This window comes from Ictalurus furcatus, chromosome 13 (assembly GCF_023375685.1).
Source record: "Ictalurus furcatus strain D&B chromosome 13, Billie_1.0, whole genome shotgun sequence".
In the NCBI taxonomy this organism is placed as follows: Eukaryota; Metazoa; Chordata; class Actinopteri; order Siluriformes; family Ictaluridae; genus Ictalurus; species Ictalurus furcatus.
In genome coordinates this window covers 13,941,782-13,966,895 of record NC_071267.1, presented here as the reverse complement: position 1 = coordinate 13,966,895, position 25,114 = coordinate 13,941,782, and the positions used below count along the sequence as shown (strand labels likewise).

General features: G+C 37.8%; 2 protein-coding genes across 3 annotated transcripts; one reads left to right on the top strand and one right to left on the bottom strand.

Annotated features, from left to right (window-relative positions):
- Positions 1-2,656: 2,656 nt before the first annotated feature.
- osbpl7 (oxysterol binding protein-like 7) lies at positions 2,657-12,371 on the top strand. Its single transcript, XM_053639562.1, has 20 exons — positions 2,657-2,926; positions 3,239-3,292; positions 3,376-3,489; positions 3,594-3,749; positions 4,885-5,020; positions 5,247-5,365; positions 5,479-5,547; positions 6,160-6,295; positions 6,434-6,567; positions 6,750-6,842; positions 7,061-7,208; positions 7,309-7,598; positions 8,224-8,361; positions 8,441-8,504; positions 8,602-8,680; positions 8,763-8,907; positions 9,017-9,167; positions 10,151-10,277; positions 10,424-10,546; positions 10,627-12,371. The coding sequence occupies exons 1-20, from the start codon at positions 2,804-2,806 to the stop codon at positions 10,733-10,735; spliced, it is 2,508 nt and encodes an 835-aa protein (XP_053495537.1). The 5' UTR covers positions 2,657-2,803; the 3' UTR covers positions 10,736-12,371.
- Positions 12,372-12,540: 169 nt separating this feature from the next.
- Positions 12,541-24,586, bottom strand: tbx21 (T-box transcription factor 21). Of its 2 annotated transcripts, XM_053639564.1 has the most exons (6): positions 23,284-24,586; positions 17,081-17,235; positions 16,515-16,636; positions 16,218-16,376; positions 15,849-15,910; positions 12,541-15,576 (listed from the first exon to the last, which is right to left on the bottom strand). In XM_053639564.1, the coding sequence occupies exons 1-6, from the start codon at positions 23,826-23,828 to the stop codon at positions 14,784-14,786; spliced, it is 1,836 nt and encodes a 611-aa protein (XP_053495539.1). In that variant the 5' UTR covers positions 23,829-24,586; the 3' UTR covers positions 12,541-14,783. The 2 variants fall into 2 exon arrangements, with proteins under 2 accessions (XP_053495539.1, XP_053495538.1); XM_053639563.1 differs by having other exon boundaries at positions 16,218-16,636.
- Positions 24,587-25,114: the final 528 nt, after the last annotated feature.

Genomic DNA, 25,114 nt, shown 5'->3' with positions numbered 1-25,114 from the left:
TCTTTGCAAAATAAATAAATAAATGAATTAATAATAATAATAATAATAATAATAATAATAATAATAATAATAATAATCACATTAAGCACAGTGAAATTTACATGTGGTTTTTAGAGACTTCAGATGTTTCACACATTTTTCCACATGTGGGGCACGTGGTTTATTTTTTGCATGTGGTCACACATTATTTACATGATGTCATGTAGGTTTATTTCAATGCACATGTGCAATTTCAGATGTCTTGAAATTATTATTATTATTGTTATTATTATTATTATTATTATTATTATTATTGTTATCCTCATCATCTTCAGCATCCTCCTCATTAACAACAACAACAACAACAACAACAATAATAATAATAATAATAATAATAATAATAATAATAATTGGCATCTTATTAAGTCCTGGTCCTGGGCTTGACAAGTAGCAGGTAAAACAGGAATGCTAAAATAACAGTGCTTAAAGCCAATTACCTTAATCCTCTCACACAGAGACTGTTGCTGCTGCTAGATTGCTATCTTGTGCCCCCTTACTGGTATACTGTAACTCCATATTGAAATGATAATTTGCAGTAAATAAACTGTAAACCAGTCATTACTTCTTCTTTCACTCTTTCACTCATGCTATCACTACCTCCCACACACTGGTCACCTTACTGATAGCTCAAAGACACTCATGGGCTCATCTCTTCACAGGTTTCTGTCACTTTTGGGCATGTTGCAATATTTCTAAGGGCACTTTACTGCCGCTAAGGAACAAGTCTTGACGCTGTGCAGTATGCTGATGTATTGATCATATTTATTGCATATATTTATTGCACACTATCATAATATTGATCATATTTATTGCACACTACACATACTGTACTACTACATCTAATTTAAATATTACATTTATTTAAATAAAGATTTTTTATTAAAAAATTAATTTTTTAAAATAATTTTTAAATAATTAAATGCTACTTTGTACTGCTGCTTCATCTGCTTTTTATACAGTCCTCTGTCTATAGAGGGCTGCTCAAACACTACAACTGCACACAGCTACTATTTATTTTACAACCTGTTGCACTCTTTTTTCACATACTGTGACTGCACATATTCCAGTGTTTACAGTTACACTAGATCTGCACTTTACTTACATATCATAGGCATGCATAACTAGGCGTACATACTATACAAAAGAATATATTCCTCATATTTTGTATAGATATTGTATTTTTAAATAATCTCTTTTCCCAGTTTTCTTCTCTCCTCCCTCATTACCTCATTATCTTCTGATGTATTTTATTTTGTATTGCACAGCTGTAGCGTACCTGAGCCTAACAGCAAGCATTTCAATATACGATTGTCACTGATATTTTGTTAACATGACAAATAAACTTGAAACTTGTACATGTGCCAGATATTGTTATAATTATTATGTTTATTATCTTGATCTTTATTGATTATTGTTTGGTACTTTGCAAACATTGAGCTAACAGGAACTCCCAAACATCATCACATTTCTCAACTGTCCATTGGTTGTGAAGCCTAAGAGATATTGTTCATTATCCCTGGCTGATATCTACTTGAAGGGCATGTGTGAACATGTTAGTATTTTAAGCAACTATACTTGTTTTAAAACACACCTTTCGCTCTACTTTTTTCATTGTATTTTAATAGTTCTGTGGTGTAAGGCTAACCCTGAAGAGGTTAGGCCTTTAGGTCTTTAAAAAAATATACCAGCAAATGTTCTAAATATTTATGTAATTGCTGATAATATGCTTCACATATATAATTTAGCTTTCATAGTGTCATTTTAACAAAATTTGGCATTTTCTCTGTATGTAGTGTATTATCCTATTGCATTCAGCAATCAGCTAGAAAAGGAGAATGCTTGGTGTCTTTTTCATTAAGCTGTCTGGTCTGTATACATGTGATGAACAATTAGAGTAATCCAATTGAGATCAGTGGATTGGATGCTGGATCCAAAAGATTTATTCATTCAGATAACAGTGCAAAATAGTTCTTCTGTACTTTTGCTGTTTATAGCTATACATTGATGCTCACTGTTTCTTTTCTTTTTGGTTTCAAAAAGGAAGTGCACAGGCCAACCCTTTGTATAGAAGTGGTGTGAAAAGATGCTGTGGCTAAATTAATAGTTCTTTGTATCAGACAAACTGATCTTTACATTGCTGGCATCAACACAACCTTTGTTGAAGAAGGAAACAGTAATAAAACTTATTTGTTAACGTGAACATTCATAAAATAATGTCTAATATTCTTGCTTTTCAGACATATTGCTCTCCAGTCCTCAATGAACACCTAGAACAGAGTACATTTACATTTTCAGTATGGAGCCCCATGGATCGATGCCAGACCACAGCCAGTTTCAGACCGGACTGGACAGAACTTCTGCTGGATGGCAAAAGTCCACGCACTCCCGGAGCAGCAGCACTGCATCCTCTCGCCACTCACGACAGGTGTCTCTACTCACAAACACCCTGATTTCCCACTGATCTTTCACCATGGCACAGTGTTCTTTAAGAACAGAACAATACATACGCCCTTAAGAACTTTTTCATTAGGTGTAGAGAACCTGTTGTTCAACCTCTAAATCTCAAATTCAATGCCAGACAAGTCTTAACCAGTCCCATAAAGGATGTGCTCTTCATTATTGTGTACTGTAGGGTGGATTTCTCTGTTAACAGAACTGAAAGGTGTATTTACTTGTGAATATTAGATGCAGATATTTCTTGCAGTAGGTGAAAGATAGGCGTTTGTTTTGGTCTAACCTTCAGAATATAAAAGACTGGGAGATAATGGATGATCTGCAGGGGGATTCTGGTGCCAGTGGTGAGACCATGCAGGATACGAGTCCTCCTGGCATTTGTGAAGGCTACTTGATGAAGAGGAGAAAATGGCCTCTGAAAGGCTGGCACAAGGTTAGTAAAGCTCAAAAAAATTCTTTTAGGTTTGATGTAATATTTCCAAAAGGCTAGAGATGACAAATTGAGACTTAGGAATCATAAGAACTAGGATCATTTTGTCTAAAACAAAAGAATGAACTTGTAAAAGGTCTTGAAAAATGGATAATTATGTTTGTTAAAATATGGAAAGCAGTTGCTCTTTGTGTAGTCAGTGTACTTTTTTGTTACTATTTTTTTTTGTTTTACTATTTAATTACAACCCTAGTCACGTATCAAGTGCTATTATGAATGATTAGAATGATTACAATAATGTCTGCTTTTTTGCAGAGATACTTTGTGTTGGAAAAAGGGATTCTCCGATATTCAAAAAACCAGTATGATGTAAGTAGGATACTATTTGTTAAACATGATTTAAGCTTCACACGTCATACACAGCTCCAGCTCACATGTTATACTACCAACAGTGTTCTAGAGGGAAATTAAATGGGTCAATGGATGTCAGTCTCGCAGTGATGTCAGTAAACAGAAAGGCAAGACGGATAGATTTGGATACTGGGGACAGTCTCTATCACATCAAGGTGAACTGTCAGCTGATTTAATAGAATATTTATTTTCAAGCTAAATAAATTTACCTCCATTTATGCAAATAATCCTGTGCATTTTTGATTGTGTTTTCATCAAGGCAAAGAACCATGATCTGTACTACATATGGGTGACCAAACTGAGTGCCCATCGGATGTATAAGAGGAACGAGGCAGCACATGTTCATAACAGCTTGCTGCAGGCCCTGTCTCATGGCAGCAATGTGCTTCAGGGAAATGGTGCTATGCAAAATGTGGTAAGCTATGAATATCAACTCCCTTAACCTTCATATAAGCCAGGAAACATTAATGCTGTGTTCACGAATCAGTGGTATAGACTGCTAATGTGTAATGTAATGAGTTTAATTGAATTAAAATATAAAATTAAATTTACCTACTGTAAAATCAGAAATGAGAGGTGCCTCAAATAACTGCTGATTTTACTTACTGATAGTATATTAATGCACCAAGGAACCTTTAACTAAAGCTAACTAATGCCAGTAATAGCCATAATATATCATTAGCTATCACAACAATATCTCTAATGATACAAACTAGCTGGAATGCGTTATATTTTTTATTTTCCTTTTGGTTTAAGACACTGAACTTTCATTGGTGAATAAAAAGCCAGTGCACACAAAATGTAGAAGTGTACAAATAAATACATTAAAGGTTGATTTATCTACTTTTCTTATTATCAAGCCTGTTAGAACTTAGATTTGATAGGTATTTTAATTAATGAATAAAACACAACAGGGTGTCTTATTGGAAAATTATAAATGACTGGATGGTGTGATGCTGTTTCCACAACATAATGGATTATTTTCCCCTTAACAACACGCCCCAAAGTGTTTTCTTTCTCTTGTACTGCAGCAATTTGCGAACAGTTACATTTATTTATTTATTTATTGTCATCTCCTTCTTTTAGACGTTCATAGTTACACACTACTTAGTGTTATTACTTAATTATTACATTATAGAAGCTATAAAATTTTATTCCTTCACCAGCATCTGTCCTGAACACACTCTCTTTATGGAACGTTACTGACTGTTAAAAAGTGTTGACGCCCATGACTCCTTACAGAAAGCTTCGCCATATCAACAATGGCATACTTTTCTTTGTTAAGTAACATCACATCATTTTTTAATAAAGAAAGGCACAGATACCTGAAAATGGTACATACCATGTATACTTTATGTAATGTGCAGTAAAGCTAGCGTACTTTATATTTCCCACTTCTGCCCATGTTAAAATAGAGGTAACATAGAGATCATATAGATCAGGTATGATACTGTATAAATGCACTAGTTCAGAACTTAATCTATCTCATGGATAGAATGCTTAAAACTTGCAATTAAGAGGTGTCTAAATATAATTATGACCTTTTTCAGTACCAGAACGTGTCTGACTCTTACCTGGGTGATGTGGCAGCTCAGACTGAAGACCTGCATGTTGCAGACACTGGAGTAAATGGGAAAGTGTGTGCCTGGCTGCAACAGGCCCATGACCCAGACAGCTGCACTCAAGGTATTTTAATACCTGGTCTTGCCTGTAATCTGCCTATTTTAAACGCATATAATGAATAATGAATAATTAAACAAAAGCACACAGAATCATGAAAAAATTGTCTTTAAGCTTACAGCATATAACATATTGATCAAATGCTTCTGCAGAGTTGTGGTTACTGAAATTTAAGAAGATATGAGCCCTTTCCATAAGATGAGATGATATGTGTGTCTGTATTCCTGTCCAGAACTGAACCGCTGTCAAATAGACCTGAATGATTTAAATCGGTTGGTCCAGAAGCTGCACACTCTGGAGTTAGACAAGGCTGTTAGTAATGGAGAACTAAAGAGGATCATCAGCATGCAGGTGAGAAGGACTTTCCACAGTCTTAATGCCATGTGACTAATAGTCTTAAAATAAAATAAAAAAAAAAGGCTACAGAGCAGATGTTTGATCTGTGTTTTATGTTTATGCCACAGAATCTTTCACTTGAGAAGCCCAAGAAGAAATCTGGCAGGCTATGGGGTCACACTCATACACTTGGAGTGGTGAGCCAGATGTTTTAAAAGCTGTCTGATTAAAGAATCATGTCTAATTTTGGGAATCAATATTAATTCCTCCCTTCCACTTATGCTTATTTAGTATTTTAGTGAAGCAGTGATTTTTTTTTCTCCATGCAGTTTAATTTCAATCTTTATAACCGCAATATAATTATTTTCATTTGTGTTGTCAGTGTAGAACTGTCAATAATTTAACAAATTACTTAATTTTTTTTTTACATTAAGCCACTGCATAGGATTACTAAATCGGTGAGTCAACAGGACTTTTTAAAGTGAGGTTTGAAACAGCTACTCAATGCGTCAAAGTTTTTTACTTTCCACTACACCCCAACCACCAACCCTCAACCCCCCCCTCCCCCCCACCACCTCCACACTCTACACCTTTGTATGGATAAAAAGTCCCTGCTGTAATTTTTCAGCCTATGACTTTTGCATGGATTTTATAATCTAGTTTTGTAAATTTCACTATATAACAATATCTTCCTTTGAGACACTAAGAAGAAAAGTAATTGAAAGTAATTGTTCATAAGATGCGTCTTTCCCTGACAGTTGGACTAATATGCTTTGCCTTTGTTTTTTGTGCTTTCTTATTTTCTTCAGTTCTCATCGTCCCACCTGGGTGCATCGGTGCCCTCCATCCCTGACTATGTCTATACCCAGCTTACTCCTTCAGCCTCCTCTAGCTCCCCTGAAAGCAGAAAGCTCTACCAGGACATATGTTCTGTGTCACAAAGAGGTGAGGAACAGATATCAATGAAATCACGTTTTTTCTTCAGCTGGAAAAGATCTTATAACTTGGAAACATTTAATGATATTGACTTGAAGAACATTATGTAACCTCAAAACTGATAGTTTCTCTTCTTGCCCCAACAAGTGCACGCCTCTCTGAGGTCCGTGCATGAGGCTCTGTTTCAGGAGCGACAGCAGCTACAGGACACCTGGTCCAGCACCGAGCTTCGCCAGAACACTTCTGCTCAAATTAATGACATATGTAGCACCCTGACTGAGGTAAGATTGCCTGTCACTTATTCATAGTGCCATCAAATTTGTTTTGACTGCCTGAAAATGAACATTGATGAATTGTATTTTAATATAAAGACACACTGTTGTTGCTGTACGCTGCTTATGTGACAATGTGCAGGATATACAGTCACCATTGTGTAGAGGTATACGTATGTGTGTATGTTCAGTTAGATGTGAAGTCCCGGCAAACACAAATCCACACAAGGTCAGAGTGCTCTGACTCCTCTGAGGAATCCTACCACACTGTGACCTTGAGAAAGGTGTGTTCCTCCCCAAGCTGAAGCTTACAGTACCAGCTAGCTAATTTCCAATTTCTTTTTTTCTTGTGCTTCACTTCTCACCCCTCTCTCTACATTTTCTTGCATGTGCCTGGGTTTCATTGGCTTGATCATTTAAACACTCTTCAGCATTTAACACTTCTGTGTCCATTTGTGACATGCACTTTGATTCAGTTTCATTTCTTGTTCCTGCTCTTTAGTCTGAATCAATATGCCGTTCCTTGGTGGCAGACTCAGTGGCGGAGTTTTTTGATGCACGTGATGAGATTTGTGGAAGTTTCTCTGAGGCATCAGATGAATCAGGTCTGAGTGATGCCTCCAGTAATTCAGAGCCTGAGGAAGACCATGGTTGGTATCAATATTCAAAAAATATAGTTTATTTGCAGAAAGATTATATGGATCAGCTTATTGTATTATATCTTTTTTCCCCCACTCATATAACCTGCAGTAACAGCAACACGGAAGTACCGTGCCAGTCTTTCCAAAGCATCAGCAAAACCCAGCTGGACTTTAGGGAGCACTGGCCACCGCACCAAACTGCCAGCAGTTTGCCCTGATAACAGTCACATAGGCCTTATATCCATCCTTTATAACAACATCGGGAAGGACCTGTCACGTGTATCCATGCCTGCAGCCCTGAATGAGCCTGTCAATCTACTCCAGAGGCTCTGTGAGGAACTGGAGTACTCGGAGTTACTGGACACAGCCAACTGTACTGACGACCCCTACCAGAGAATGGTACTGATTCATATTTAGAGTTAATGAGTTGACTAATAAAAAGTTCTAAGTGCTATGCTATGTATATACATATATATATATATATATATATATATATATATATATATATATATATATATATATATATATATATATTTTGAAGGTTTGAACAATTGACTATTCAAAATGAATTCGGAATATTTAAAACTCTAAGATTTTGTGGTAACCAGGTGCAATCAGGCTGAGGTACTTACGTAATTACTTTGATCTACACACAAAGGAAAACCACAAATTCTTCTCTCTAATAAACTTGCTCTCTAATAAAATATGAATCATACAGGTTTAGAGTTGATTTCAAGAGTGCCTTTGAATAAAGAATTCATGAAAATATAAAAATATGCTTCGCACTAATGTTTTATTGACTGCCCCAACAACAGCTCGTATATATCCATTATAATTGAATTAGCATTAAACAGGTTGCATTTACAGTTCATGGTAATTACACAGATGCAGATGCAGTAAATAGAGATTAATTTGAATTATGCATAAGTATTCCTTTAAAAACATGCAATATATTAGATAGTTAAATCTATATACTGTTAAAAATCTGTTAAATGTCTAGTAATGTTGTCTTGTTTATGTTTAGGTGTACATTGCTGCCTTTGCTATCTCTGGCTATTCTACAGCTCAGTATCGTAACCGTTATAAGCCCTTTAACCCAGTTCTGGGAGAGACATTTGAGTGTGTAAGGGAGGACCGAGGTTTCCGCTATATTAGCGAACAGGTAGGTGACTTTAAACTGATCTCAAGTCAGAAAAATCTGTTAAAAGGCCCTTTCTCATTCAGTGCCATTCTGTCCTCAGGTTTGTCATCACCCACCCATCTCTGCTTGCCATGCTGTCTCTGACAACTTCTGCTTTTGGCAGGGTGAGCCCTCGTAACAGAAGTTACCAATTTACATTAAAATAAAATAGTCATTCTGGATCAGGAATTAACAACACTTTGTATAATTTTTTGTGTGCAGATCAGCGATGGAAGAATAAATTCTGGGGAAAGTCTTTGGAGATAATGCCAGCTGGAATGGTGAATGTAACTCTATCAAGGTGATATCCCTATTTCCTTTCAAATTAATTATATGAGTAATTTAAACAGGCAGAAGGAGTCTGAGCATTGATGTGTGTTTAGGTATGGAGACCACTACGAATGGAATAAGGTGGTGACATGCATTCACAATGTCCTGAGTCAGCAGCGCTACCTAGAGCACTATGGAGAGGCAACGATCCGCAACCTGAACAGCTCAGTCTGTACCTGTAAGATCACGTTTGTTAAGGTGAGAGTAGTTTTTGAATCCAGCTTTTTGATCACTATGCTGAAAAAAAAGCAATCACTGTGTAATTAGTTGATCATATGAATCCTTTTTCTCTCTGTCTCTCTGTCAGTCTCGCTACTGGGGCTCAGATGCAAATAAAAATGAGGTTCAAGGCCAAGTCCTAGACCAGTGTGGTAAAGTAGTGCACCGATTCGGAGGATTCTGGCATGAGGGGATATTCTGTGATACACTACCCAATCCACAATGTATTTGGAAGCCATGTAAGTTCATATAGTTAATATAGATATTTTGTTCATAACCAATGTATTATAGACTATAATGTATTGTAGAAATGTATTTTAAAATTCTTAAGCAATTATTCTTAAGTATCCTTATTGAATACTAAATTGAAGCATTCTTTAAAAGTCAGATAAAGATAAAATTCTAAAATACATACATTTTATTTATTTCTCCTTTAAATAAATAAGTGATAGATGCTGCAATCTGTATATCACATACTACATGTCTGGATTATATGCTATATAATCAAGCTAAAACATATATGGTAAATGGTCTGCACTTATATAGTGCTTTTTTAACCTTAGCAGTTCAAAACACTGTGTCTCATTCTCACACACACACACACACACACACACACACACACACACACACCAATGGTAGCAGAGCTGCCATACAAGGCGCTAACTTGCCATCAGGAGCAACTTGGGGTTCAGTGTCTTACCCAAGGACACTTCAGCATGTGGAGTCATGTGGGCCGGGAATCGAACCGCCAACCATACAATAAGCGGACAACCCGCTCTACCACCTGAGCCACAGCCGCCCCTATAAATAAAATAAAATATATTTTCAAAATGTAAACTCCATGTAAAATTGGACTGAAAAGTAAACAGAATTTTTGGTATAAAAATGTATAAAAATGCAAAACAAATTTCCAGGGGGCATTGAAGAAACGAAACTATAATAATATTGATATTTGCATGTCATTGATAACAATACCACTGAGCAAATTTCTCAGTGTTATTTCAAAGTCATAACCACAAGGTCCCACCACTGCAAACCTAGACAAAGACCATGATATCAGGCCCTTGAATCTTGATGAATCGATGTGACATATACGTTTGAGTTGAGCTCTTTTTATACCTGATAGATACATTCCTCAGAGTAATTAATCCTTGCACTGATTATTTTGAAACTTTTGCCATACACAAGTCACATTTATCACTATATCTGTGCTATCCTGCAGACCCTCAGCCTAAGGACTACGTCTTGTACTATGGATTCTCCAACTTTGCAATGGAAATGAATGAGCTGATGCCTGAACTTGAACCTTTGCTGCCCCCAACAGATACACGCCTGCGTCCAGACCAAAGGTGAGTCTATAAGCATACAGCTGGATATCTAGCAGAATATGATACTAACTTATTGCCTGCTTCTTCTAGAAACCTCTGCACAGTAGAGAGTAATGCTGTTTAGGTTGGTTGTATGTACATATGCTATACCTCATCACTGTGGCCAGGATGTTGGAGGAAGGCAGCGTGGAGGAGGCAGACAAAAAGAAAGATGAAGTGGAAGAAAAACAGAGAGAGCGGAGGAAGACTTTGGCAAAGAGAGGAGAGCAGCACATCCCTCGTTTTTTCAGGTAAGAGGAGTGATCAGAATATCCAAAATGATTTTTGGATTTTTGGTTGTTGAGTATGTCCTTTCCTTTGTCTTATGCAGGAAATCGGTTGATGCAGCTGGTAGAGAAGTGTGGCTCACTAATGGAACTTACTGGAAGCTCAGAGAGAATCCTGGATTCACAAACATGAAAAACTTGGAATTATGGTGAAGTCTCAGTAGAGTTTGAAACTCTGAACTGTAAAACTTTCTTACATATTTCTTAAAGTACATGGACTTGAACACAAAGCAAATTGTAGAGCACAGATGAACTGCCCATGACAGACTGGGCAAGGATAAAGCTCTTAACCAAAGACCAAGCTTTTCTATTTTCCCCTGAGGTATTCAGGCTTTCACTTCTTTGATGGTTGGACAATTAAACCAATATATATTTAGGGAGTTAATCCATCTCTGCATTTACTTTCTTCCTCAAAATGATTGCTATGTAAACAGGACACATAAACTTGGGAAGACCATTGTGTTCTGTTCATTTCATCAGTACATTTCATCAACACCATGTGGGTAGTAGCAAAAAATATATGATATTTTGTAGCTTAAGCAAGAGGGTGTGTGGGTCTGTTTTTGTAATCTTACTTCCACCCACTCCCGTTGGAATTCTGACCAAATCCCAGCCATTTCTTCAGTTATTATTTTTGTTTATACCTGTCTGTGATATGTTCTAATGAACTCAGTTTGTTCTATTTCCCAAATTATAAACAAATTAGTAATTTAAACTTCAGGGGACCCTGATCAGGATCATCAATGAAGATGAGCCACTCTTGCCAGCATGAGTAAAACTGGCTGTTTTTGTTGGGTCCCATGGGATCCCAGACCTGGTGCACACTTCTAGCTTAAGCCCTAACTGATGCATATTAGGCACACATTAAAATAAATAAATAAATAAAAATTCTTAATGGGGAAGGCCATTTAATTGCATAACTAGTCATTTACCTGTGTTACTGAAAACAGGAATGAAAAGAGATTTTGGAGCACACAGCTTTTTATAGTACTCTGGCAGTACAATAACAAAAAATGGGACTGGGTTGTGTGACAGGGTCATATATTTCTTATTAGTTTATGCACATGCTGCTCTTGATAACACATGGGAAGTATTTACTTATAATATAAAGAGGGTTGATGAACTGCAGGATTGATCTTGCTACTTGACTTTTTTGGGGGAATTATTTAAAAAATGTATTCTCTTTCATGTGTATGGATTTTTTTTATGTTTTTTTTTTTCTTCCCAAAGTCATCACTCCAGAGAGTCTTCCTGTAATAGGATTTATTCTAAGTGGGATTAGAAAAAGCACTTCCTCTTCCTCAAAGCCTTCTTAGACTTTGCATAACCAGTGTGTACAGTGAAACTCTACAACAATTAAACAACATTATTTAATGAGAACTTTTACATTTTAACATTAAATGTTAGCCAATTCTAACATTATAACAAATAAAAGTTTCATATTAAAAATGACATGTGTTTTATTACAGTTAGAACATATCAAGTTTTTTTCTGCATTATTTGGGGGAGGGTTCCTGTTATTTATTAACCTTGGCTTCCAGGTGACATTGGAGAAAATTAATCTTCATATTACAGAGTATGTTTTTCATTTACAGAGAAGACTATTAAAGTCATGGTTCCGTGGAACATCATATAAATATACCTTAAAGACAATCTGATAATAGCACTGCTAGTCCATAATAAAGCTTCGGAGAGGGGAAAGCTTGAGGGTAAATTCCCTCCTACATGTGGCATTATTTATCAAAGTTGGATCTGAGCAAATGTATTTCAGGGTAAACTTGGGTATGCTGTATGCATATAGCATGTAAATAAGGGACTAGTGGGTCCATACCGCCCAAACTGATTCATTACTGGAGCCTAACCATTCATTTTGATGTTGCATTGCAGTTTCCTATATCAGATGCAGATTCCTTCATATATCATTGTGTGCGGCCAATTTGCACCCAATTTTTTTTGTAACTTTGATAAATAATGGCTATTATTATATCTGAATAGGGAGATAGTCCACTAGGGGTCACCTAAAACATATCCTAATAATTATCCTAACAATACTGTACACCTGTGTTCTCAGTGATCATAGAATATTCAAACAATGGTTTGAATGCATATTCAAGAATTGTTCAAGAATGAGTTAATTGTACAAATAAAATGAATAATTACAGTTCTCTTAAATTAATATGAACACTTTTTTAAATTGCACTTGAAATTAGAAACAGTTTACCAAAAATAACGTCCAGTTAAGCTCATACCTATCAATTGTTTGCACCTTACTACTTAGAACCAGGAAATAAACAATAAACAAAACCCTGTTATTTTCAATCAGTATTAACTTTCCACATCTCCATTACTTACACAAATGGAGCTGAATATTCATCGGCACATGCTTGACCTGAGTAATATCTAACAATATGTTTATATCCGAGCAGTAGCAATATGAAATATCTCACTGCGATTGTCTTCTTCATTGTATTGCTAATATGTAATTTGGTTTAGTACTGAAATAAATACATTGCTCTCACATTAAGGTAAGCAAATCCAAACTTACTGGTTTGAAAGTCCACATACTGAAGCTTTGATATTCCACTATACAGTTTTTTGGGAAGCTCTATAAAATACTGACAGTACGGAATAAAACAACAATTTCATAAAACGTCATACTGTAAGCATTTCTATTTTTAACAATGTACATACTAAGTAAGTGCAGTCTTATTACAGAATTGTTTACCATTTTCATTTGGTCAAAGAAGATATAAATAAAAAATAATAATAATCATCGCCCCTCTGTGAGTGCATGTGCATATACTGTTAACTGGACCATTATGTCTTATTGTAAAATATGTTGTTGTGGGAAGTATTGTAATATGTAGTTCACTGAAAAATCACATTAGTTGATGACCAATGAAATGTGTCTAAATTCTGAAAGGTGAACCTTATCCTATATTGTGCGTTTGCCTCCACAGTCAGTGTGTTAACATTCTTATAGCTGTTGCCCACTGAGCTGTCGAAGTTCATTCTCACCTTTGGAGGTCTGCAGGCCCTGATAAGGTGAGACTGAGGTCTCGTTCTTCCTCTGTGTCATTGAGGACTGTGGTGTGTATGCTGTTGTCTGATTATGATGTCCAGTCACCACAGTGCGCCTTCAGGTGTCCATTTTCCCACCCTGTCTATCTGCATGTTGTCTTTCTTGTCCTATTTGTGAGACTTGCTGATGTTGGGTTAAGAATGTTCTTTTGATGCTAATCAGACTGACATTGCTGTGTTTGTGTTGACCACGTAAATACTGTAACACCTGATTTGTACCGCAACTCATCATGTATGAATCCAAAGTTCAGCAAAGCATAATTTGAAGAACAACATTTACATTTACTTCATAAATGTACAATGGTACTGAGGCATATGCTACAAGATGACATTAGAGCCAGCCCCTGATCTGGTGAGGGCGATTTAGTAGAGAGAATGGGATGTTGATAGGAAGACAGCTGACAGGATGAGTGGAACACATTCTGACCTCTCCATGCAGATTTTTTCTTTGTTTCCTTTAATAGCACTTATCACTTACATGATCTGATTTCATTGCACACTAAGGTTCATTTGGAGTAGTGAAAATGTGAATGAACTGGAATCATAAAATATAATGTAGACTCAAAAGACATAGCTATATTCTTGAGAACCATGTGTGTGTGTGTGTGTGTGTGTGTGTCTGTGTGTGTGTGTGTGTGTATGCGTCTGTGTGTGTGAGAGATCTGGGAGACTGGAAAGGTCCATGAGGGGAGTGTCAGCAGGTATGCAGACTTCTTTAAATGCTAAACAGTTACATCCGGAATTCATCCAGGTCTGTGTGTGTGCATGCATATATCTCCAGGCCAGTGTTTCAGCCCAGTCACATCGTCTTGACTCGCCAGTCCTCACCATGACAGTGACCTTCAGGATGACTGGAGTGCCTCCACCTGACCTTACCCATACAGCGCTATCATGGGGAAGAAGCACACCAAACATGAGAGGGCCAGCAAGTACACTGTAGAGATAAAAAGAAAATAGCACCAGGGCTATGAAGGAAAAATGATTCAGAGTTCTGTGTTAGCTGTTACTGGCCTCTGTTGTCCCTCCTCTAGACTCCCTACTGGGCTTTGTCCCAGAAGGCAGTGCAGCTCTGTGGGTGGGACACAGCAGGAGTGCTACACTAATTCAGAGTCGATGGGTCTCAGTGACTGTAGAAGCCATAGTAGCCTGCATCGCTGCTGTTGTCCTTCTCACAGGCTTCGCTGCGAATGGGAGGAGAGTTCTCAGTGCTGGAGGCATAGGGTGACACTCGTCTTTTCTTGCTTTCTGCACCCTCGAAAAGACCAGAGTCAACCGAGTCTACTGATTTGACAGAGGGGGTCTCCATCCAGGTGTCCTCCACCACTTCTTTTGGCTTGTCTTGTAGTACCGGCAGCCTCAAGGACTCAAGGATTGAAGGAGAATTGTGAAGGCGGGGATTTATTGCTGGAGGAGAGGATGACATGGCTGGAGAAGACATGGGGCGGAACCAACTCAGGCTAGATGAGGCTTTCCCAGGGTGGGAGTGGCTGAGGTACTGTGGTGAAGGTCTTGCTGTGCTCCATGTGGCAGGGCTAGCACTTGATATTGGCCCAGAAGTGAAGGGGATCTCAGGATAGTAGCTCAGCGGGTGGTGGGGTGATGTCTGTAAAGTGAAGGGCTTGTATAGGCTGTTGGCTGTATAGTCACCATCGTAAGAGGTGAAGTCCAGTAGGTTGGAGGGTGTTCCCTGCTGCCCAGGGAGGTACCAGCGCCCATGGTGACTTCCACTTGGGTCTTTGGGGCACGCCTGTGCCATGCTGACAGGCTCACAGCTGTAGAAGCGGCTGTGCTGCAGTGGACTCATATACTGCTCGGCCAGGTAAGGTTGGCGGGGATAGCAGCTGGCTGCCATCAGCTGCTGACCCTCAGTGGGGGAGGGGGTGATACGATCCGAGTCAGGCGGGGCATACAGTCTGTAGGGGAACATCAAGGTCAAAATCAACTGACAAAACCCCTCTAGAGGTGTTAAATACAAATCTCTCAGGGCTGAGGGGTACAGTGTGAGCCATAAAACTTTGATAAGATCTGAATGTAGCATTTGGGTTTAGTTTTCCTTAAGAGATTGAGTAGTATTATACTTTACATATATTTTAAAGTGGATCGCCTGTTAAAATGCAAGGGTGTAGAAGTATTAATAGTCTCATAAGATAAGTCGAGGGAATAGTATTGTTTTAGGTTTACTTACGTGTCATAATTGTCTCGGAAACCTTTCGCAAAAGGGTTATGGTCTATTTTCAGCTGAGTGATCTGTGGAAGAAATGTCAGGAGCAGGAGCCATGACAGATGTGACGGGTATGGTCAGGATGTCAAGAGAGGAGGAGGAGGGCAGTGTGTGACAAGAAAAGGGCACACAGAGTTAATAGTCAGAAAATAAGTGATTAAACTAAACTACAAACTTCTTCTAAAGGTATCGGAATATCAGCTATATGAAGCTTTGTATATATTCATTATAATGTTAATTCATTACAAAACAGCTTGTCAGTTTCCACACAGCTGTTTTGTTTCATTGGTGGTTATATTGTAGGTATGAGCTGTAGGAGGAGGGGTGACTCACATCTGCATTTTGGTAGGCAGTGACTGCAATGAACTGGGTCTCGGGGAAGATGAAGGTTTGCGCCTTACAACTGCGGAAGGGATCTTCTGTTCCATCCTCCTTCACCTCCATGATATGCAAGCGTGGCTGGTACTTGTGAAGAGACTGCAGCACTATCATCTGTGTGGCGCACATGAGATTTGACATGAGATATGAGTAGACATGAGTGGAGATGGGTTGAGAGGAGGAAATAAATAAAGACACCACTGACCACAAGCGATCACATACACGCCAACAAACATTTTTTCTCAGTGATACCTGTGACATGTTGTTGGAGCCACCCTTATTGTTGGTGAGTTTGAGCTTGCCAAATGAGACCTCCTGCCTCATCCAATGATTCCCTGTGTTAGGAGAGTCAGGATGCATATACATCCTGTTTCCTGTGGGGGGAAAATAGTATGATATACTTTTTACAACTGTGTTTCATTTTTGTATAACATCTTAGTGAATTTATGTAGAATTTATACAGTAATCATGCTAAAAATGCATGACCTTTTCTTGAAAGCCTTTTAAAACCTGGCTTTGATTGCCATTTTCAATTTAATGCAGAATGAGATTGCAGTTGGTGATGCCAAACTGCTGCAGTTCACACAGTCATAGTAGCAGGTGTGCATGCATGGGTTTCTTAGGTTGTGGTGTACAGTGACACCAGATATATTCTTCTCATGGCCACAAAAAGACATAACTGAGAAGCAGAATTTTTTTTCCTTCCAATGCACACTGATATGCAATGCAAAAACCACAATACAGATAAAATGCTCTACTTAAAGAAAAAGCATATACTGAGTGAAAGCAAGTGTCCAATTACTGGCTAATGATTATACCTGGCATGTTGCCCTCTGCTTTGCCACACTGCACCCACTTGCCTCCCTGGTACCTCCAGTGGTGCTGGTCAGCCAGAACCACATCAACATACACGTTGTAGTGAGCCGAGGGGTCCAGAGCACTGATATTAAAACTGAGAAAAGGGAACATCCTCCTGTTCAGAGAAACGGATACAGAAACCAAGTGAGGATAAACAAGTGTTATGCTTCATGAATCTCTCATCATGAAGCTAGTGCACAGTCATTAATGCTCTGCTGCTCAAGCACACATTTTTAGTTCATTCTGATTCTTCTGTCAACTATCAGGCTCAAAGTTATGAAGTTATAGCTGTTACATAGATTCCACGCAATTGATGAATTAAATTGAAATTGCAATTCCATACAATATATCTTCTACTCATTATGGTTGTTTTAGTAGTCTCCTCATTTGGGAGTGCATACAAAATATGTAGCTCATCAATCATACTGGATGACTTATTCACACACAAGCTTGTCTATATATATGTGAATGCTTTTAAATCCTGCCTACATAAACATTAAACCTTATGCCTACATAAACTTGAGTTTTGAAATTGTAAATCTAATAATTTTATTTAGTAATATTAAAGGATTTTCAAATGTACCATGTTCTGTAGTCTTATAAAATTTATGACAAAATGCATATAACAAAAATATCTGGCAAATGCCTGTTAAAAGCAAGTTAGAGGAGAGTATGAAGGATCATATGACTGAACATCCTGTCCACATACAAGCAATTAATAGTCATCACTCTGATAAATATGTGGTATAAAAACATAAAGAACAGATGATTCATTTCTTTTTCATTAGCAGCTACATCTCAATATACAGTAAATGAAAACAGAAACCAGCTTCAGGATTCTGTTTTTACCACTTTACACTCTCTCTGCTCGTTCTGATTTATAACCAGAGCGCGCCACTTCTCTTCCCTGACTAGCTTTCATGGGCATACTTATCTAAAAGAGACGATTTATAAGAAATCAGTACTTGGTGAAGGGGAAACTTAAAGGTTTACCACAGAGAGTGTGTTTTGCATAAGTAGGAGGCTCAGGTTTACTATGACAGAAATTGTTAACCTGTGGAAACTTGGTGACTGGTTGACTCAATGACAGCCGGTACTCGGCTAGTAGGTGGTTGCCAAACAAAGATATGTATTCTCTGCTGTCTAGGACTCTGTTATGTGTCTGCTAGAGGTATGTCCTTACTTGTACATGTCTCTTCAAATGTGAAATAAAACTTTCAAAAATTAAAAACATACTATGGTTCCACTTCCTTTAAAATGCAAGAGATATAACAGTCAAAATTCCAGTATTAGAAGGAAGGCAGAGGCAAATCGATTAGTACACTGATAATGAGGTATGTGAAAAAGAGAAGTGTATGATGTATGTGTGAGAAGTATTTTAGAGCAGGGAGGTGGCAAATCATACAGACAAAACCCCCAGTGTTGAATTAACACCTAGAGTGTTGAATGAACTCTTTTAGTGTTCATTTGTGTCCAATTGGACGTAAATAATCACTGTAGGTGTAAATTCAACAGTGTGGATTTTACTGTGTAGCTGTGTTACTGGAAGTCAGTGCAGAGAAGATTTCTCTCCTTGAGTACACTCACTGATTCACCAGGACAGGAGTTCAGGTCCAGTTTATGTCATCATGCCTACATGTGCTCATTTGTGATGATATATGCCAGTCTGCAGCTGCTGGTGGACACAACCAGGTGTCTGAGACGTACTATACTGTATTTTTGTGCATATATGATTAAATGGCACTGCAACCCTATCCAAGTTAAAGTTGTGTGAGTGAATGAATAGATGAGTGCTGCTTTAGCACAGATTTAAGTGCACCGTAGATAGATATAGATATGTTTTTTTTTTTTAGGAATATATCTATGTGGTGAGTTTAAAAACCACTTAACAAACTCTCCTGGTAGAGCAGAGTCACTGTAATAAACACCAGTGCAGCTTTGACTGCTGAAAAACAGAGCTCAGCAACCACAGTCACATCCCTCATAACAGACAATCCCTTTGATCTTGATGCGATTTTATTGAATTGCTTCGGTCACTTGTTGTCTATATCTAGTAATATACTACTTCTGGATGCTTCTAGAGCTGTAGACCCATGCAACAAACTGCTCTGTAGTGAGAAACTTGCAGGTCTGACACTTAATATGTACTTTGCTGCTGAGGCCTGGCTCTTTGCTGCAAGACTGTGCATACTCCATGTTACCATCAACAGATGAACAGGAAGTGATGTTCAGAAAGAAAAAAAAAACATAGAGCAAACACTAACATCAAATATAGCCAGAAATATCTTCGTGCCTTTGCAGCATAGGGCACAGAAAGTGAGTACAAGTGGTACAGGAAACAGACTGCTTATCATTGTTCCTAAAGAAGTCATGACACCCTTGTGTTCCTTATAATAATTAAATATATAATATAAAGTGATTTATACGTCATTAATGAGCCAGCAAATGCATAATACCAAAGCAAGGCCTTTATCAGAATCTTTAGAAATTGTGTTTCTGCTGCTTATCTTTTTCCTCTTCTTCTTCTTCTCCTTCTTCTTCTTCTTCCTCTTCTATTTCATATAACAAATGAAATCATATGATGACCACAATAAATTAATTGCAACATCCACTGCTTTTCTGCACCTCATAAAAAGACACGTTTCGAACTGTGGGTTTGAATACACAGACACCAATACAATATATTCAACCACACTTCTGGCATTGTATATAAAACTGTATAATTACAGTAAAAACTGTATCATGAAACAATACATCACAGGAATCATTAACTATACCATGACGATGGGCTGGAAATATTATAAATTCAATCACTTTCCAGTTGTGCTATATGCTGTGCTTTATTTCACTGATGCAGAAATAATCTTTTATTTCCACTGACTCCTCTGAGTGCAGAATGTACCAAAGATGTAATGGTACAAAATTAAATATAGCTACTATATGCCATCCAAATAATTTTTTTCTTAAATGATCATGGTCACATATTTCAAGTCTTTGTGATTAGTACTTGTATAAATTATATTGCTAGATGGTATATTAGACAAATAATAATTAGATTTTTAAAAAATGAGAGAACTAAATATAACGAACTAATAAAGAAATGTTTAATTAAAAATAGTATACATGTTTACATGTTAAATATTTTGCATTCCCTAGAACTGGATTTTCAAGATACAATTTCTAATGAAGGCTAGTGGAGTACAAAGCATTTAAACCATTTTTGTTATATCATGATCACCTCTTTGACAAATTCAAAGCAGATGCACCGTTTAGCCCTTTAAACAAAATTAATTTTGAGCCATCATAGAGAATCTTTAATCGGTTATGTGGATGTTAGTGCAGTGGGTGTTAGTAGCAGAGATGTACCATGGAGAAAATGTGGTCAGACTTAGAGGAGAACTTGAAAAGGGCCAAATAAACTCGGCTCTCGTTTCAGGCTCTTGGCCTTACAGTGAAGATTTCAAAGCCTTATCTCGGACTGTGTCTCACCTCACTTCTGAAGAAACCTGCCTCACTACACACTCTAACAGACCAGAGGAGAGAGAAAGAGAGAGAGTGAAGAAAGAGTGCAAGAGAGGGAAAAAGCACCTTTCTTCATTTCCTGCACTTCAAAGCCACCTCCACTGATGTACGGCCATCAGACTTTCAGCCTCGCCAAACCTTACAACCACCACCAGTAGCACATCACCGCACTATTCCACCCCCATAACAGAATCAACTGAGCTTGAAAACTTCTTGGCATGGAGAGACTCAGTTTAAAACTCCATTATGTAAATTTATCACCCACTCTATATTTGGCTGTTACAGGAACATAAAAAAAAAAACAGTGAAGATTTATTTATTAGAAGTATTTATCTATAAATATTTAAGTCAAATGTACAATTATTCTGTTTATAGTGTCATTTAATTCATTAGTTCATCATTAATTCATGATTCAAATGATGACAGGGACTGATAAAATTTGCTTAATAATAATTACTCTAATAAACAGGGACGTGCAGAGAGTTCCTCAGGGGCAGGGGCTCAAATGTAAAAAAAAAGAGCTAATTTTACTACTTTACTACTTTAACTACTTTACTAACTTTAATTTAACTACATATTCTTATCACCCTGGTAGACATTGTAAACAGACTGTGTGTGGGCACAATAATGAATATGAGAATGACACTACTAATATAACCTAATGGCATTTTATTTTTACATTTATAGAAATAATTCTGTGGGGGCAAGGGTAATCGGTGTATGGCTGAACAGAGCACCGTGTAACACCGACTATCACTATTTGTAATCGTATGATACCTTCTTTGCAACTATCTGTTGCAACTATATGTCTCATATTAGCTCACCTTTTTTCACCCATGGTGATAAGGAAGCTTTTGCTAATACTATGGAAAGGTTAGCAGAGCTAGTGGTTTCAGCATACCTGTCTGCCTGTTGAAGCGAGACGCATCGCGATTGCGTCATGACAAAGAGACTATCTGACTGCAAACTGGAGTTGGACAAATAAATAGGAAAATTCTCTGACTTTCTTGTGATTAATTTGCTACTGTTTTGTGCACACTCTCATGTTGATTTGAATTCAAATGCTTTTTACATAATATAATTGTTAATTAAATAATGTTGAGAGGGGCACTTTTAAATAATTTAGAAAAGGGGCAGGGGCTTGAGCCCCCAGAGTGTGACAACCAGAGAATAATTTAGTGCCAGGCCTATACTTCTTCATAAACTAGAAATATTATTTTGCTGGCCAATTCAAAGGATATGGGTCTTTCACATATACAACATATTTGTTTCTTTTGTGTTTCTTGCATGACGTGTAAAAAGGTTGCAGTAGTGACTGACTAATCAAATTGTGTGTGTGTGTGTGTGTGTGTGTGTGTGTGTGTGTGTAGGGGAGATGTATCAATTACTTCAATTATATGAGCAGGGCAACCATGGGTACAGTGTCATTATCCACAAGGTGTGAAGGCATCTGCCAGTGTAAGTTATATCAAAATGTGTGTATTTTCATATACCCCTAGTGCAACCCCCCTTCAAACACACACACAAATATACTCATATACACTGATTACAATTAGTTTTGAGTAATTAAATGCTATGCGTTTAAATAATTTCATATAAACTGCACTTATTGCAGCAATGAATCAGTAATAAGTAATATGTTTTATATGAATAACTCACTCTGACACTGTAATATAGCAGCAGTGAGATCTAAACAGTGATTAAGACATTTTGCTACAGATAACAAAACACATGATTATCGATTATTTTACTGCTAGGTTCTATATTTTTGTGACATGTGAGAGCACTACTTTAAAGAAATGATAACTGATGAATAATATGAGACACCGCATTTTGACAGAAGACAAAACTTTCGCAGAAGCCTTTTTTTTTCTTTCAGAAATCTTATTTGTTAATATATGAGTCAAATTTAGAAAGTGACTTTCAGGTAAGTTTTTTTCTTTGTCTGTCTAACTAGCTAGGCCTTATCTGAGCAAGTGTATAATAGCTAACCATGTTACATTTATCCAGTAACACTTGCAGAATTATAGTAAAATATGAAATATTTTCTCAAATAAGAATTATAGCTGAAGTAACTTCAGCAAAATTATATAAGAATTCTCAATAGCATATAAAGATTTAACATTTAACAGGAATATAAATGAATGAAAATCATGATATTGCGTTCAGTCATACAGCTGTCTCTCATGACCTAAGGATTTGTTGTTTTTCCTCCTCTAACATTTCAAAGGAAGCAAGAAAACCAAGATATGAGACGTTTAGTTTTAAGCTCCTGTCCAAATTAAGCTGAACACAACCGACTACAGAACCGCTTATTATGAATATTTGTTGACTTTGACAAGAAAAAACAGGTTTTAATCAAGGTTAAGCAGTATCTACAGCTTCGTTTCTTTACCTCCAGCTAACAAAACTTTGTATTAGACTTCCAAATAACAGTTGGATTGCTTTCCTGTGCAGATGCTCCAGCTGTCAGTGCGCGTCCTGGCATTCACTGCTTTCATTTCATTTCCAAATGTAATTACTCCATGCTCCTCTACGCCACAGATTGAACTCACATGGATCTTTTTGCCAACTAAAGTATCTTGAGATCACTTCCCTTTTGTAAGCTACTCAAATTTGTGCTAAGACATAGCCTACTTACCTTCCCTGTTTGGTGATGATCATCTCGGTTTGGTACTTGTGAAACTTGGCCCACAGCGGGTAGTTATTGAGAAGCACCTGCGTCTTGCCGCACACCTGTAGGCCAGGTAAGGAATAGAGAGGCGCGCGCGGGTAGCCATGCTGAAAGTGCGCATGATACGAGTCCGCGCTGGCCGAGTGGCCGTCTTTACAGTCTGGTGAATACCCATCAGCCGCTGCGTAAGCCTGAGCCGCGCTGCTGCGGGTGAACGCACAGTTACCGAGCGGAGCCGCTGCCGCTGCCGCCGCCGCCGCGGAGTACAACCTTCCCGCCTGCGCCCCGAGTTCGCCAGCGCTCTGCTCGCCGTGGTACGGCAGCGGAAAGTTGTCCTGGCCATTAGGAACCGAGTCTGGATAGTACAGCCTCGCGTCTTGAACGCCCATTTTGAAGTCCGCTAGCTCCTTGCTCCGGTGAAGGTGACCGCTCGTCTCTGCGTCTTTGGCCAAACTTTGCGCGTCGCTTCCATTGAGCATGTTGATATAGAAGCTGCCGCCTATGCCGCCCATTTGCAGGCTCGCTCCGCGCTCACGTGCAGTATCATAGGTTGACAGCTTACTTTCTTGACCTTCTAAAATAAACAAGCTCCACCAAAATCTTTAACGCAAAGGAACAAAAGCAAAATGAACCGGTTTCTGGCTCTCTCTAACACAAGCTTCCGACTTCTGAGAACTGCTCCTGTCTCTTTTACGGCCAAAATAAGAAGACCCGTCTCATGTCTGACATGCCTAACATATCAGTGTTTCTTGATTTATTTCATTGTACTGGGTACATTACTGTAATATAAATAACAGTGCATCACTTTTTTAATTTCACATCAGAATGAGAGGTGCGTGTCTCCCAGCCTATGAAATACATTCCGTGAGAGGTAATTGAAAGGGCGGGGACTGGAGCTCAGGCAGGACGGGTGATAGGGTGATATTTGAGCGAGACCCCGCCCCTTATTCCAATAGTTCACCGGACCTGTCCGAAATGAACGAGTTTACCAGTGGCTTATCACACACGATGAAATGTTTAGACATTTTTGTTCCCGTATTACTGCTTTCTTTATTCACACATCTAAGTTTAAAAGTGTCTGTTACGGATCATTACACGGGAAATAAAGACACAGTTACTTTCACCCACATCTCTGAGATCAGTAAGACTGACTAATACGATTCATGATGAGCATGCCAAGGAACAACGTTAACGGAAAACCGTTACTGTGCTAAAATGAAATGAACACAGCTGAGATTAAGATGCATAAATCATTGCATTAGCACAAAGTAGCAGCCTGTTTAGGTTTGAAAAACATCTATATGATACAATTAAAACTGGCCTATGTTTAAACAGGTTCTAGGACATAGGGTTAAAGCTAAAGAATAAAAAATGAAGATAGTTCACTTGGGGTTCACTATTATGCAGTGTGAATTCATTTATATTTATTTACGGACATATCCAGCCTATTTTATTTATTTATTTATTTTTAATTTAAAGAAGCTCAGTTTCATGCATATTTACATACATAATCTTTATTGTTTTATAGCTATAGCTATATCTATTTTATAGTACTTATTTTCTAGAAATTAATTTAATACACTCTTAATAAAACAGACACCAACCAGAGAATAATAATAATAATAATAATAATAATAACAACAACAACAACAGCAACAATAATAAAAAGGGGATTTAATGTAATTTTGTAAATGAGCATTATGACACCTATTGTACAGTGAAACAGGTATGCACAGAGACATACTCCCCCCCACACACACACGCGGGAAGAGCGAAAGAGTCCCCCCTAGTACAAGTA